Consider the following 13,032-nt stretch of genomic DNA (forward strand, 5'->3'; position numbering starts at 1 on the left):
AATAAAAGAGTGCAAGTGGCAAAAGCTGCACGACTGATCATTTTTCTTTTCACGAGAGGTGGTTTTCTTTTTCCTTTTGAAAACTTTTCTCTCGTGGGAAGTTTTTTCCGTCTTCACAGCCTTCACAGGTACAGTGTACTTTTACAGTCAGTGAAAGCTAACAGTCATTCTTTCTCTGAGGCTGCGGGGGAAACAGAGGAGGGCATTACATAAACCCCACAGTGTGGAAGTCACTCAGGATCTCACCACATCATGGCGAGATCTGCACTCCTGATTCTGGCCGCCCTCGTTGGATCCTGCGCTCAGTTTACAGGTAAGCTACAGGACATTTGACAAACTCTGTGCACTGAATTACTCATTACAGTCACTGACCTTTAAGTGCAAGGTGACACAGTTATGTGATGAGATCGGAATGAACTGGTAACTGAACAGCCAGTCTGCTGTAGTTTGGGGGAAAATGAGTGAAATGAAAGAAAAGTGTTTTTATTCTGTACATATTAACTTTTGAACCTTTGCAAAGAGTAAATGCTTAGCCTCTTAGAAATGTGTTACTATGAAAGGTATTATAAGTTATTTCCTGTTTCTCGTGTCACAATTAGACGCCCTCAGCATTGATGTACGAAAAAATCCACCGCAGACAGAGAACTCAGAGGTACTGTGAGTCAGTAATCACAGCTTGGTGTTAATTGAATTTGTTAATATTTAACACATTAATATTTTATTTTTTCATTATTTTTCAACAATATTCATACCCTCTATGCTGGTCTGACACTGTGTCAATGACATGGATTGTTTTTTTCTGTGCTACAGACAGAAAGTTACATGCCAATACTCTGCTCACCCATACCTGCCACTGTGTCTTCATCCTCTTCAGGTACAGTGCACTCTGCAGTCATCATCAGCAATCATAATAGAGTGCTGTGATTACTGCATCATTAGTCTTTTTGATGCTCTTATTTCCTTGAATGCAATCTTTTTCCAAAAATCTGTTTTATTATCTGTCATTTGTTGTTATCGTGCTGTTGCTGACTTCATTCCCTGTCTGTTCCCTCTCCATCAGTTCATACTCTCAGACCTGATGATATTTCAGCTGTTCATGTCTTGGGAATCCCATCCTCACACAGGTAGACAGCCAAAAATAAAATGCACAGATTTGCTTCAGTAATACTTAAATCACTGGAAGTGACAGCACACAGTAAATACAGTGGCTTCCTGAGCTTCTTCAAAGCCAAAGCTAACATACTAGAACCTCATCATCCCTAACTCACACTAACAACTCATTTATCTTCATTGTTAGGCATGAAGCATCCAGGGTGGTCAGCAGGGTAGCTGGTAAGTCTTTAAACTCTCGCCCACAGACTTTATCTAGATTGTATTTCCACGATCAAACAGAAAGGAAAAAGTGTATAATCACCTAAAATCCCCTGTATTTCTTTCCTACGTTTATTTTTTGCTTGCTTTGTCAGCACTGTCAGTGTGTTGAATTTAGATTGTGACTTTAGTTTTCTCACTGTGTTCTCAGGCATAGTCCTGGTCTTCGATTTTTGTTGTAGTTTAACACAGTAATCTTTCTCCGTCAATTATTAACTTTGAGTAGATTTAAGGTAAAAACAGACACCTTTCACACTGTTGGGGGATTGTCTGACCATGGGTTAGGGTTAGGGTTAGTTCAAAAGCACTTAGAAATTCCAGAGAGCTCAGTCGGCGCTTGTAATCAAGACCGTGTCATAGTTTGGGCATATTCTATCTCTAAGGATAAGAGTGGGCAATAAACAAAGGTTGTTGACCTCCATTTACACCAAAGTAAGAAAAAACTGGCAACACGAATGGAAGCTTTCACCCGCTTCCTTTTCACAGTGACCTCATGACCTCATCAGATGGTCTAGGAACTAGAATAATGTTGATTAAATCTATACAAATGTGTCTGTGTGTGTGCTGAACAGAGCTGCTGTCCATGTTTAACCCTGGAGTGAGTCACTTTCTGGATCAGAGCTCACTGCAGCCCAGGTGACACACACATGCACAGTTACACTCACATAAGTGCTATGTAAGGATATGGCTGCAGGTGTGTTTTATGTGAGTGTGTTTGTTTTTATGTGTGTGTTTCAGAAGCTTGTTAGAGGAAGCTGAAGATCTGTCCCTCTCCCTTTCACACGAGGTACGCATCAACCCTCTAATAACGTTGCTGTGTAATGTATTTTAAATGTTTTATTTAGATGAAGATAATTCTACACTGAGTGAGATTAACCACCATAACTATGATAGAAAATAGATAAGAATAAAAGATTTACCACAACACTCAGCAGAATATTAAATAGAACTCATCTCTGTCCATATTTAGGAGGACAAGCAACTCCCATCAAAACCAGAAACCACAGCTGACATGAAAACTTGTATTTCATCAATTTAAGATAAATAAGAAACTTGTGCTTCCGTCTATTTTTGGTCTCATAAAACCACTCATTTTACACCCCAATTTCTGCATGGATTAAACAAACAAGATGTTTGAAGTGAGCTTTAGAGATGCTGCTAGTCAGGTTTCTTGCACCTTTTTCCCACATCTCACAGTGGATGGAGTTTGCTCAGATTCGTGTATCTTTGCAGGTGACAGACTGGAAGCTTGTGCTGCTGTTTGTGCCAGCAGATTCCGTATGCGCCTGCTCACCAGATGTAAGATTCCTTGCTACAAAAAATCATGTTTACTGTGGCATATGTTAGTTTGTAAGGGGTGTTTCGAGTGTGTAACTGTTTTCTTGTGCTTCAGGTTGCTGCAAATGTTAACTCTGTGGTGCAGGAAGTGGAAGCAGCTCTGGAGTTGTTGCAGAAAAGGGTACTGTGCTTTTTGTTGATCACAAGTTTACCATGAACAGATAAAATGAAAAGAAAACTAAAATGCTGTTTTTCGTTAACAGTCGCATCGCACTTTAGTTCACGTTGCAGTCTGGAGCACAAATCATCAGCGGGACAAGTGAGTGTTTTGAATTTTAGGTATTAAAAGAGAGCAAATAACTTCAGTAAAAACTGATTACTCGGTTATAGAAAGCCTGCTTTTTATGGAGTTGTGATCCTCTTAATTGAAAAATGCATGTGTGCAGGTGCGAGTGTATGAGAGATGAAAACATCAACCGGCGACTACATCAAGCATTTCTTCTGAACGCACTACAGGTAAAATAAACATAAAGACGTGGTATTTATGTGCCCGTGGGTCATGCTCATATGATTCATATTTGGCTACCTGCTTAACAAAAATGTATTTGTCTTATTTTCAGGCCTCTCTAAGTGGCATCTTGGAAAAATCAAAGTGGCACGACCGAGGAGTGGACTTCGCTGCTGTGCTGCAGACCACTCCGGTTATCCTTGAACAAATCTCTGTAAGTGAAGAGAAGCTATTTCCAGACGCCAATTATAATCAACAATACAGTACCTGTAAATTATACAGCCTGCCTTCCAGTAATGCATGAAAGGACCTTGAAATGGCTAATGTATAACTAGCACATATCGTCTGTTTTATTGCAGGGGACCACATGGTCTGACCCAGACCAATTAGCTGTTCAGCTATGGACAAATCTGGTAAGTGGAACAATAAAACACACACTGTACTGTATACATTAGGCTGTGAGAAAACCTTCAACATTGATCTCTGTGCTGTTGTAAAATGAGCCAATAGGTAATAGTCGCCATAATCCCTCAAAGCAAAAGTAAGATGGAACAATGACTGTAGTGACTGCATTTATTACTCTCACGAGAGATTAGATAACAGATGCCCTCGAAGATTGAAATGATGAGATTATTCGATGTGATGACTTGCAGTTTTGATCACTGTAGATCTATATGCTGATCGAAGAATGATGTAATCGCTATTGTTTGACACTGTGTGGCCACTGGCTGTGCAGAGTGGTCCCACTGAAACCTAAAATCTGAACCAATCCTCCTCCAGCTTCAGCCATCAACACGTCAGCCAGGGGTCATGGACAGCAGCGTCATTACTTTTCCTTGCCCTACCCAGGTGAGGCATGACATCCCATAATGCAGTCAAACTGGATATAGAATAATCATGCATGGTCTTCCTGTCTTGATGCAAACATAGAAAGAAATGCTTCACAAACTTCTCAGACATTCAACCTGATTTTAATCCCAGGAACGACCTTTCCTGCGGACGCAGAGTAATTCCCCCAGTGAGAAGGAGGACAAAGCCTCCGCACCTGTCGATCCTGTAAGTCTTTCAGCTTCTACAGTGCAGAATTGCATCACACACAATTAAACTTATTTGAAACTAATGAACGTTTGCAGGTTATGGGCACTGAGGTACATTGCACAAACCGAAGCCCATCTCCCTCCATACCCACTTCAGGTAAAATATATTTTTTTACCTCTTATTCTGCAAAAACATTTTGGGAAATGTAGTTCAATCCAGCTGAGCTCAACCAATTTGTTCTCTGTGTAGTTCATGAACTCAAACCTGGAGATATCAAGGTGGTGGCAGCAGTGGGTGACTCTGTGACAGTAAGTCCTTTTGCTATCATCTAAATTTATAGCTGAACGTGTATTTAAAGAAGATCATGATTTAACTATAATTCAGTAAGTTCAATAAATATTTCTTCAGTTTCTACATGGTCACACTGTTCTCTACAGGCAGCCAATGGCGTGGGAGCAATGACTGATAACCTTCTGCTTGTGCCTATTGAATACAGAGGACTGTCATGGAGGTGAGATAAGCTAAAGTACACCTTTGTTCAAATTTTGATCATGCAGGAAAATCCTTCAGCATTTACTAATTTTGTGCATTGCATTCAAAGCTAATGAGATGTTGCTTCAATTTTCAGCATTGGTGGTGATGACAATATTTCCACAGTGACCACTCTGCCAAGTATGTTTGTCTCTTGCTTCACAGTAAAAATCTAATAGCATACATATAAAATGCTTTGTCTAATGTTTATCCAATTAACTATCAGATGTCCATCGTTGGCCAATTGTAACACTGATCTGTGATTATGGTGCCTTATCACCATCATTATAGATCAGGTAAAGATTTCCCTGTGTTTGTGGTCTGCAGACATCCTGAGGGAGTTTAACCCCTCGCTGACCGGCTTCTCAGTGGGAAGAGGTAGTGAGAACTCTGCTAAAGCCTTCCTCAATCAGGCTGTGCCAGGAGCGAAGAGCGGGTCAGTCAAGCTCTTTACCTTTCAGATCTTAATATTTAAAATTTCAACAGAATTCAGGCCAAACTACAAAAAATATTATTAAAATAAAACGTTTTTTATTTGCAGTGATATGGAGCACCAGGTGCGCGTCCTGGTCACCAAAATGAAGGAGGACTCTGTAAGGCAGCGGTGAACTTCTGAACTCATCCAGCTATGCTTTCATGTAACCTTTGTCCTAGTTTTGTGTTCACAATTGCCAAACTAACTAAAGATTCACCTCTTATCTCTTTTTACAGCGCATTGATTTCGAGAACGACTGGAAAGTGATCACCATGTTTATTGCTGCCAATGACATATGTGACTTCTGCACAGACACTGTGAGCACAGTTTCTTTATTAAGATCAGTGCATTAATTTCATACTTTGTGCTTTGATGTTATGCTCATATGGTTGTTATATATGATTGTTGAATTGTCTTAAATTATCTCAGAGGACAAAAATATGGCTTTAGGGTCTGATGACATTTCAAAAAATATTGTTCAAGATCTAGATCTAGTGTCACATTTGAAGCCATGATCATCCAAAACATGTAAAGTAAAACTGTTTAATGTCTGCAACTAACAATATGCAGATTATTCTATCAATTATCTGGCATATCTGTAACTGCAAACAGTCCAAAACCTTCATAAACGACAAAGGAAACCAGGAAATGTTTGGCATCTTTTCTCGAAAAATTGACTGAAATGATTAACCAAGTATCAAAGCAGCTGCTTAATTTTCTCTCAGTTGACTAACTGGCTAATTCTTTGAGCATTAACGTGTTCATATTTATGTGTCCTCATTCTTTGGGACCTGTGAACCACTGGGAAACTATTTATTTCCCACAGATCTTCTTCTCACCCAGCAACGTGGTCGGCCGTATCAAACGAGCTCTGGACATCCTCCACAGTGAAGTATGTTTTCACCTGCCTGCACTAACATGCAGCCTATCTGTGCATTAGCAAGTCGAAGTCAGGCTGCAAACCTGTTGTTTTGGATCATCCAGGTGCCTCGTGCCATCGTTAATCTGGTGGAGCTGTTAGATATTGTTCCATTGCGTGATCTGCACAATGATAAGACTCTGGGCTGTCCCACCTGGCTTGTGAGGTCAGTGATGTTTGATTGTGTTAAGATAAATGGACAGAAAAGAGCTGATGAAGACATCATTTAGCAGTTTTGATATTTATGTTTCAGTTTACTTTGCCCCTGCATACTGAAGCCTAAAGATGGATCCATTGAACTCCAGCAGGTCAATGACTTCAATCGGGCCTACCAGGTATGAGACTAAAGAGAGCTGAAAGGAAGTTTTTTGTACATATTCTTAAGCGTGTTACAATTTCTTACTAGTGTGAGAACTTGATGGTAAATTCAACACCTAAAAAGACTTTTAAACCCAATTTTAAGGGCTCAGTCACGACTATCAGCATGACACTGTCACTCAAAACAGCTGTCAGTGAGAAGCCAAACGCTTGTTTACTTTTCTTCATTGGTCTTCTGGCTGTCTTCCTGCCCAGCGTGGAATGAGAGATCTGATAGACTCTGGGCGCTACGACACACACGAAAACTTCACTGTGGTGCTGCAGCCCTTGGTGAGGGAGCTTGTCCTTCCCTTGTTAGATGTAAGAGCCGACACGCCTGAAACATTCATGCTGTTTTCATTTATCTATTCATCTTAGTTCATCATGATTATTATCATTTAATGTCTTCCCTTCTGTTCCTTCTTGAAAGGATGGCCGGCCTGATCGCTCGTTCTTCGCACCCGACTGTTTTCATCTGAGCCAGAAAGCTCACACTCTCATGGCTCGTGCTCTTTGGAACAACATGGTAGGATTTTCTTTGTTTCGTTTTTTTTTGTTTTTTTTTTAATTACTCTTATAATGACCCAATTTAACTCACTGACCTTCACCACTTCTCAGTTAGAGCCAGTGGGCAACAAGACTTTTTATCAAGACTTTGAAGCTGGAGTTGATTTGCAGTGTCCCTCTACGGTAACTTTGCCCCACAATTTATCAAAAAATGTACACTACATTTTATTGTTTTTAGCATTTTTTCTGTATTAATGTGTTGCTAATTATTTTGTTGTTAGACCAGTCCGTATCTTAAGACTGCTCTCAACAGTGGCTACACATATCCAGACCTTCCCCCTCCTCCTCCTCCTGTTACAGTAGGTCATAGCTTCTGTCTTTCACACACAGCACAACTTCAGAATAGCAATAAATATTTTTTATGCATGATGCCAAGTTACAGATTTGAACTACAAATGCCTAAAAAAAATGTTTCTGTCATTCTTCAGAATTGGGGCAAAGACTTTTCCTGTGCTAACACAGCTCCATCCGATTCTGTGCCCACTTCAGGTAAGCATGCAAGGTGTTTGCTGAGGTGTTATCTACAGGAGAAAAGAATAGTTTAATGTAAAATATGCTCACGTTGATCTTTTGGTAGTTCACAGATTACGACCAGCAGACATCAAAGTGGTGGGTGCTCTGGGAGATTCTTTAACGGTACGTTTGTGATAGTAAGATTGACAGATGGAATAGATACAAGTGTAGAATTTTCAGTGTAACTGCAAACTGCAGCTTGTCATATTTTTTGCTCTCTCCACAAGAAAAAGGTGTGAAGTTCTGTGGGTTTGAATAAAAGTAACACAACATAAGTTTGTAATGATGGAGCCACCGGTGGGTCGACTTGTGCTATTGTTAGCTTTGTAGCTCGGTTCTTTTGTTGGAAGCCCAAGAACGGTCCGGAGAAGTCTTCAGTTCACAGTCAAAGTATTTATTGAGGTCGCATGTAAAGCAATGCAGCGCTGGTCTCAGAGTGTCAGAGTTCCCTCAGGGTCTCAGCCAGAATGAGTGCAGATTTCAGATACAAGTTCACATTTATCTTCTTGGGTTTGACCAAACCCCGTACAATAATCAGATATACGTTACAGAATATAATTGGTCAGTTCCCGAGGCGTGGATGCACCATATCTTTGTTCTAGATGTGAAAAACAACCTGTATGTGTGTGTTGTGTGAGGCACGTATCTAAATGCAATAGATATCACAAACAGTGAAGAGGAGACAAGACTGTCAACAACAAGAGTGTCACCTGCCTTTAGTTATGAGAAGTGGCTGTCATGTTATTCTTACCATTCTAGGCTATGAAGGACATTCATGTAGGTTAAAAACATGGGATCAAAACACATGAGATGACCTTAAAGGGCTTGATCATTATTCTATCTTGTACTTTTTCTCTGTAATTCAGGTTTATGCGCAGGCTGAGAGCACTTTCTAAATTTGATGGGTCAGAGGGAAAACAATGTGTCTGCAAATGATTAAATAGCATCTTCTTCCATCTTTCTGTGCATGAAGGCCGCCTTTGGTGCAAAGGCAGAGAATCTGCTGGAGCTGCCAATTGAAGACAGAGGGGTGTCATGGAGGTGAGAGACTGCACACGTGAATACATGCATAACACGTTTGTTTGCATTGCATTGCAATCATTTCATTCATTGCTTGTGTTTCATTAAAAAGCATTGGAGGAGACGAAACTCTTGAGACTGTCACAACGTTGCCGAGTAAGTCCCAAGCTTCTGTGTCCCTCATGACCTGTAATGCACATGAGCACCAGTAGATGACAGAGTTGGACCGTAACAAAATGAGTATTTTGTCTCCTGTGTAGTAATTTCCCTCCTTTTTTTTTTTTTTTTTTTAAACATCAGATATCCTCAAGAAGTTCAATCCTAATATCAAAGGAGTGTCACTGGGAAAAGGGAAAAAACAGACTGGCTTCAACGTGGCTGTTTCAGGAGCTAAAGTAGCGTGAGTTCTAACGTTTGTTTGATCTGTCCTCAGGTTCGGATGGTTCCCTTTCATGTATTTCGTGCTGCGCTTTAAGTATTTTGTGCACTCATGAAAATCTCTGATTTCCCACACAGAGAAATCCCAGGGCAGGTCCGAGTCCTGATTGATGCCATGAAAAATGACTCTGTAAGTTTAATATGTGGCATTACCTGTGGTGGAAGAAGCAGTCACATCCTTTACTTCAGTAAAAGTACTAATACCACACTGTGAAAACACTCCAAGTCCTGCATTGAAAACATCAGTATTAAGTATTATCAGCAAAGTATAAAGTATCAAAAGTAAAAGTACTCATTGTGCAGTAAAACACTGCCTGTTGGTGTTTTACTGTTTACTGCTGTAGATGTTGAGTTGAGCTTTAAGTATTTAATATACTGTTGAGTAGTTTAATCTACAGCAATGCATCATATTCTATAAGATAATATAATAACATGCATACACTGATGCACAAATTCTAACATTTTAATGTGCAAAATGATCATCTCTGCTCCATCTCTCTCATTCTGATTCTTTCTCCATCCTTTTAACGGACATAGACGGTGGATTTTGAGAATGACTGGAAGCTGGTGACCCTCTTCATTGGAGGCAATGACCTGTGTCAGTACTGCAATGACCGCGTGAGTTGCCTGGAGAAGTTGTCACAGGAAATGAGGGATGATCCGCCGAATGAAGACAGTCTCGTAACCACAGCACAGTGTTTAAACATCCCGTGGTGTAGTGTGATGCCCTGTGTGTAGAGCCGTCTCATGATATCACCCTCCAAATGGGACTGCGCACTGGGGCAGAATAATCAAGCTTTGTGAACAGCCCTCCCTTAATTGTTTTATTGTGTCGGAGTAAGATGAGAGCAGACATGGTTTCTTTTTCGATGAGCACATTCTGTCGCTTCAGCCCTCCAACACAACCCCCCCTCCCCCCGATCTCAGCCTCTGTCTGCATTAAACAAGCACACGAGGCACAGTGACAGGCCTTGTTCTCTCAGAGGCATAAACAACACAGAGGTCAAGCCAGACTCTCTTCATCCTGTCTCTGTCTCACTCCTTCCTCCTCCACTCTCCTTCTCCTTTCTCATTTAGCCTCCATTTCCCTTCTCCTCTCTCCCTCTCTCCATTACGCTCCCCACGCTCCACTGACAGGGTAGTCTCTCTTTTAATGTTTGTGCTTTGAAGCATAATATCAAAGCGCAGCATCAATTTAAGATGAGCTCTGAGACTGTGGTAGTGACAGCTTAGGGTTAGTTGTTGCTCGTACGCTCATGCATGTTGCATGGCGTCGACTCTTTTGGTTGATATGTGCTTTTTTGCTGCAAACTTGGCCAGTTTCCCTGAAATCGGCCATAATTATTCTGTTTTTCTCTGGCCACAACAGAGAGCAGCTGCTAATGAAAAAAGGCACAAGGATACATGTGTTCACTATGAATTGATAATAAAAGGCATTGTGCATTGTGTGAAATCTTATTATTCTTTCCGTCTCAAAACTACAGGTCACTTTGTCACCTCAGAACTACAGGCATCATATGATGACAAGCTTGGATATGCTTTACAATGAGGTAAAATGATGTTATCTGCTAAGAAATCACAGTTGATGAATCAAAAAATATTGTAACGGACTGAAAAATGACTGAAATGTGCAATTTTCCCTCCTAAATTTGATGGGTTCATATTCTCTTCATGTAAATTATTACTGATAAAAGACTCAATTCTGAATTTTAACTCTTTCTGTAGGTTCCCAGAACAATTGTCAACGTCTTAGAGATCCTAGAAATTGTAGGCCTCCGCACCATCAAAGAAGACACCATTGGGTGCAGTGTGGTACAAAAGTACGTTCATCGATCCACTCATGCCAGGAGTCCAGTGCTCCTTTGATTCATCGGGGCTTCTCTGAATATTGATCGAATACTAATCAATCCAGCACAAATATATGTAATAAGTTTATTGAAGGATACCTCATCCATGTATTAATCAGCTGCTTATTTTCACCTTTGATGCTCAGGTATGTCTGCTCGTGCTTCCTGATACCAGGAGAGAATTCCCCAGAGTTGGCTGAAGTGAAGCGGATCAATCGGGAAATGCAGGTCAGCAGACAGCAAAATGTGTGACCAACATCTAAAGTGCTCCTCCACTGGAAAACGGGACTTGCTTGTTGTTAATTCACTTGGATGTGTGAACCGTGCAGAAGGATGTAGGTGGAGAGTCTGATGTGCTTTAAGACAGTCGTGGTCCAATATGCAACTTACAGTCAATTAGTGTGATGTGGAGCCTCTAAACCTCCAGTGCACGTACACAGCGTCGCAGGGGGCATCCAGTGTTCAGTAGTTAAACTTCTGAAGTGAAAATATTTGCATTTTCATAGATCCTGCATTTTGATGAGACACATTGTCTACCCCCCAAAAAACCTCACCCCCAAAAACAGAGAGGACTTTTCGTGTGTCGCCAAGCCCTTTTTGCACCCCACCCATCCCCCCTTGATCTCCCAAAGCCCTGCGCGTACCCCTACCACTCCACTGCAACTTCCACATATACAAACAAATACCTTGTAGGACAGTAACAAGCGCTTCCCTTCAAAGCACCTAATTCCCTACGGACACTGATGTTGTATCATCTCTTTTCCAGGAAAGCAAACCTGACACCAGCTTCTTCTCTCAGGACTGTTTCCACTTCAGTGAACGGGGACATGCGGACATGGCTGCAGCTCTGTGGAACAACATGGTGAGTCTGTCAAGGCGAACACTTAAAGCGCAGCTGACAGGGGAAGAGTTCTGAGTGAATCTCTTTAAATCAAACATGCAATTTAGTCATGGACTGAGCAAAGATGTCTGACCTATGTTGTGTCTCCAGTTGGAGCCAGTGGGTGAAAAACAGACATACAACAATTTCACAAGTGCCCGAAATGACATCAAGTGCCCCACTGAGGTAAGAAATCTGCCACACAAACACTTGTCACACGCCACTGCTGAGCCAGCTGTGATTTCTCTGTACAACTTGTTCATGTAATGGCGAATATGGTATAAAAAGTGGATGTGACTGAATAAAAGACCTTTACTCTCACATGTTCCAGGAGCATCCTTACATCTTCACAGCGAAGAACAGCTTGCCCAGCTGGACCACCGACCCGCCTCCCACCTCTGATTGCACAGACAAGGTGGAAATATGGCTCACTGGTGTGCTGGCCGCGGTGGGTCTTCTGATTGGCTGTGCCATCACCTGGCTCCTCCTCTCCTGCACAGCCAAGAGAAACAAGAAGCGGAAGTCGTCTACAGTGGAGATGAAGGGCACTGCATTTTAAAGTGCTACTTTCTGTATTTTTAAACTGAACTGCTAAAAAAAAAAGTCAGACCCAGAACTACAAGACAATGTTGTGATATTTAAAGTGACTGTAGACAGTGAATTGTTTGTGGTGATAACAGGGAAGGTATTTAACATGAGACATGATAAGATAGCCCTGTCTGCTTTGACTTTCAAGTTAATTATTGTCTTTGAACCACAAGAAATATCACTGAACAGAGAGGAGGGAAAGCTACACCAGTCTTCACCCAAAAAAAGCAATAAATAAGACATTATAACTCCTGCATTCAAGCCGTAATGAAGTGAATGTCGAAAAAACTGTATTTAAATGTTGTGGCTGGTCTATCAACTGATTTAATGAGACAATGCAATCATTAAGCACAATTCAAACAAGATTTTATATGCAAATAAAGACCGAAATGACTGACTGCACATTAACTTATTGCTTTTGTTGTATTTTTATCAAAATGGAAATGTATTTGAATTCAGTAGTTTTCGGGTAAACACTATACTTGCCTTGAAGCATAATCTTTTAAGTACTTGAATTAAACTACTTAGTTACTCTTTCTGGATGTAACAACAGCACAATTTTGGTAAATATTAATCTAACATTGTGTGGCCATTATGTGCAGTGACAAGTGCTTGGAAAGTGTGTAATTAGTATAATTAGTCATTCTCTCAGGTTTTTTTGGTTTTTTGTTTTTGTTTTTTAATAATCTCAATGCTTTTGAT

At 40.8% G+C, this 13,032-nt stretch overlaps 1 protein-coding gene across 1 annotated transcript; it reads left to right on the plus strand.

Moving 5' to 3' along the window:
* Nucleotides 1-195: 195 nt before the first annotated feature.
* On the plus strand, nucleotides 196-12,338 carry plb1 (phospholipase B1). The gene is made up of 42 exons (XM_070978575.1): nucleotides 196-313; nucleotides 600-652; nucleotides 811-874; nucleotides 1,061-1,124; nucleotides 1,298-1,332; nucleotides 1,944-2,007; nucleotides 2,110-2,158; nucleotides 2,605-2,670; nucleotides 2,765-2,830; nucleotides 2,913-2,968; nucleotides 3,096-3,165; nucleotides 3,270-3,382; nucleotides 3,522-3,570; nucleotides 3,938-4,006; nucleotides 4,139-4,213; nucleotides 4,291-4,351; nucleotides 4,445-4,503; nucleotides 4,633-4,706; nucleotides 4,824-4,867; nucleotides 5,054-5,162; nucleotides 5,268-5,319; nucleotides 5,438-5,518; nucleotides 6,028-6,093; nucleotides 6,186-6,286; nucleotides 6,374-6,455; nucleotides 6,694-6,798; nucleotides 6,908-7,003; nucleotides 7,096-7,167; nucleotides 7,266-7,343; nucleotides 7,473-7,533; nucleotides 7,622-7,680; nucleotides 8,531-8,598; nucleotides 8,690-8,733; nucleotides 8,878-8,977; nucleotides 9,094-9,145; nucleotides 9,553-9,633; nucleotides 10,500-10,565; nucleotides 10,741-10,835; nucleotides 11,009-11,090; nucleotides 11,629-11,724; nucleotides 11,854-11,928; nucleotides 12,074-12,338. The coding sequence occupies exons 1-42, from the start codon at nucleotides 253-255 to the stop codon at nucleotides 12,299-12,301; spliced, it is 3,141 nt and encodes a 1,046-aa protein (XP_070834676.1). The 5' UTR covers nucleotides 196-252; the 3' UTR covers nucleotides 12,302-12,338.
* Nucleotides 12,339-13,032: the final 694 nt, after the last annotated feature.

This window comes from Chaetodon trifascialis, chromosome 14 (assembly GCF_039877785.1).
Source record: "Chaetodon trifascialis isolate fChaTrf1 chromosome 14, fChaTrf1.hap1, whole genome shotgun sequence".
Classification (NCBI taxonomy): domain Eukaryota; kingdom Metazoa; phylum Chordata; class Actinopteri; order Chaetodontiformes; family Chaetodontidae; genus Chaetodon; species Chaetodon trifascialis.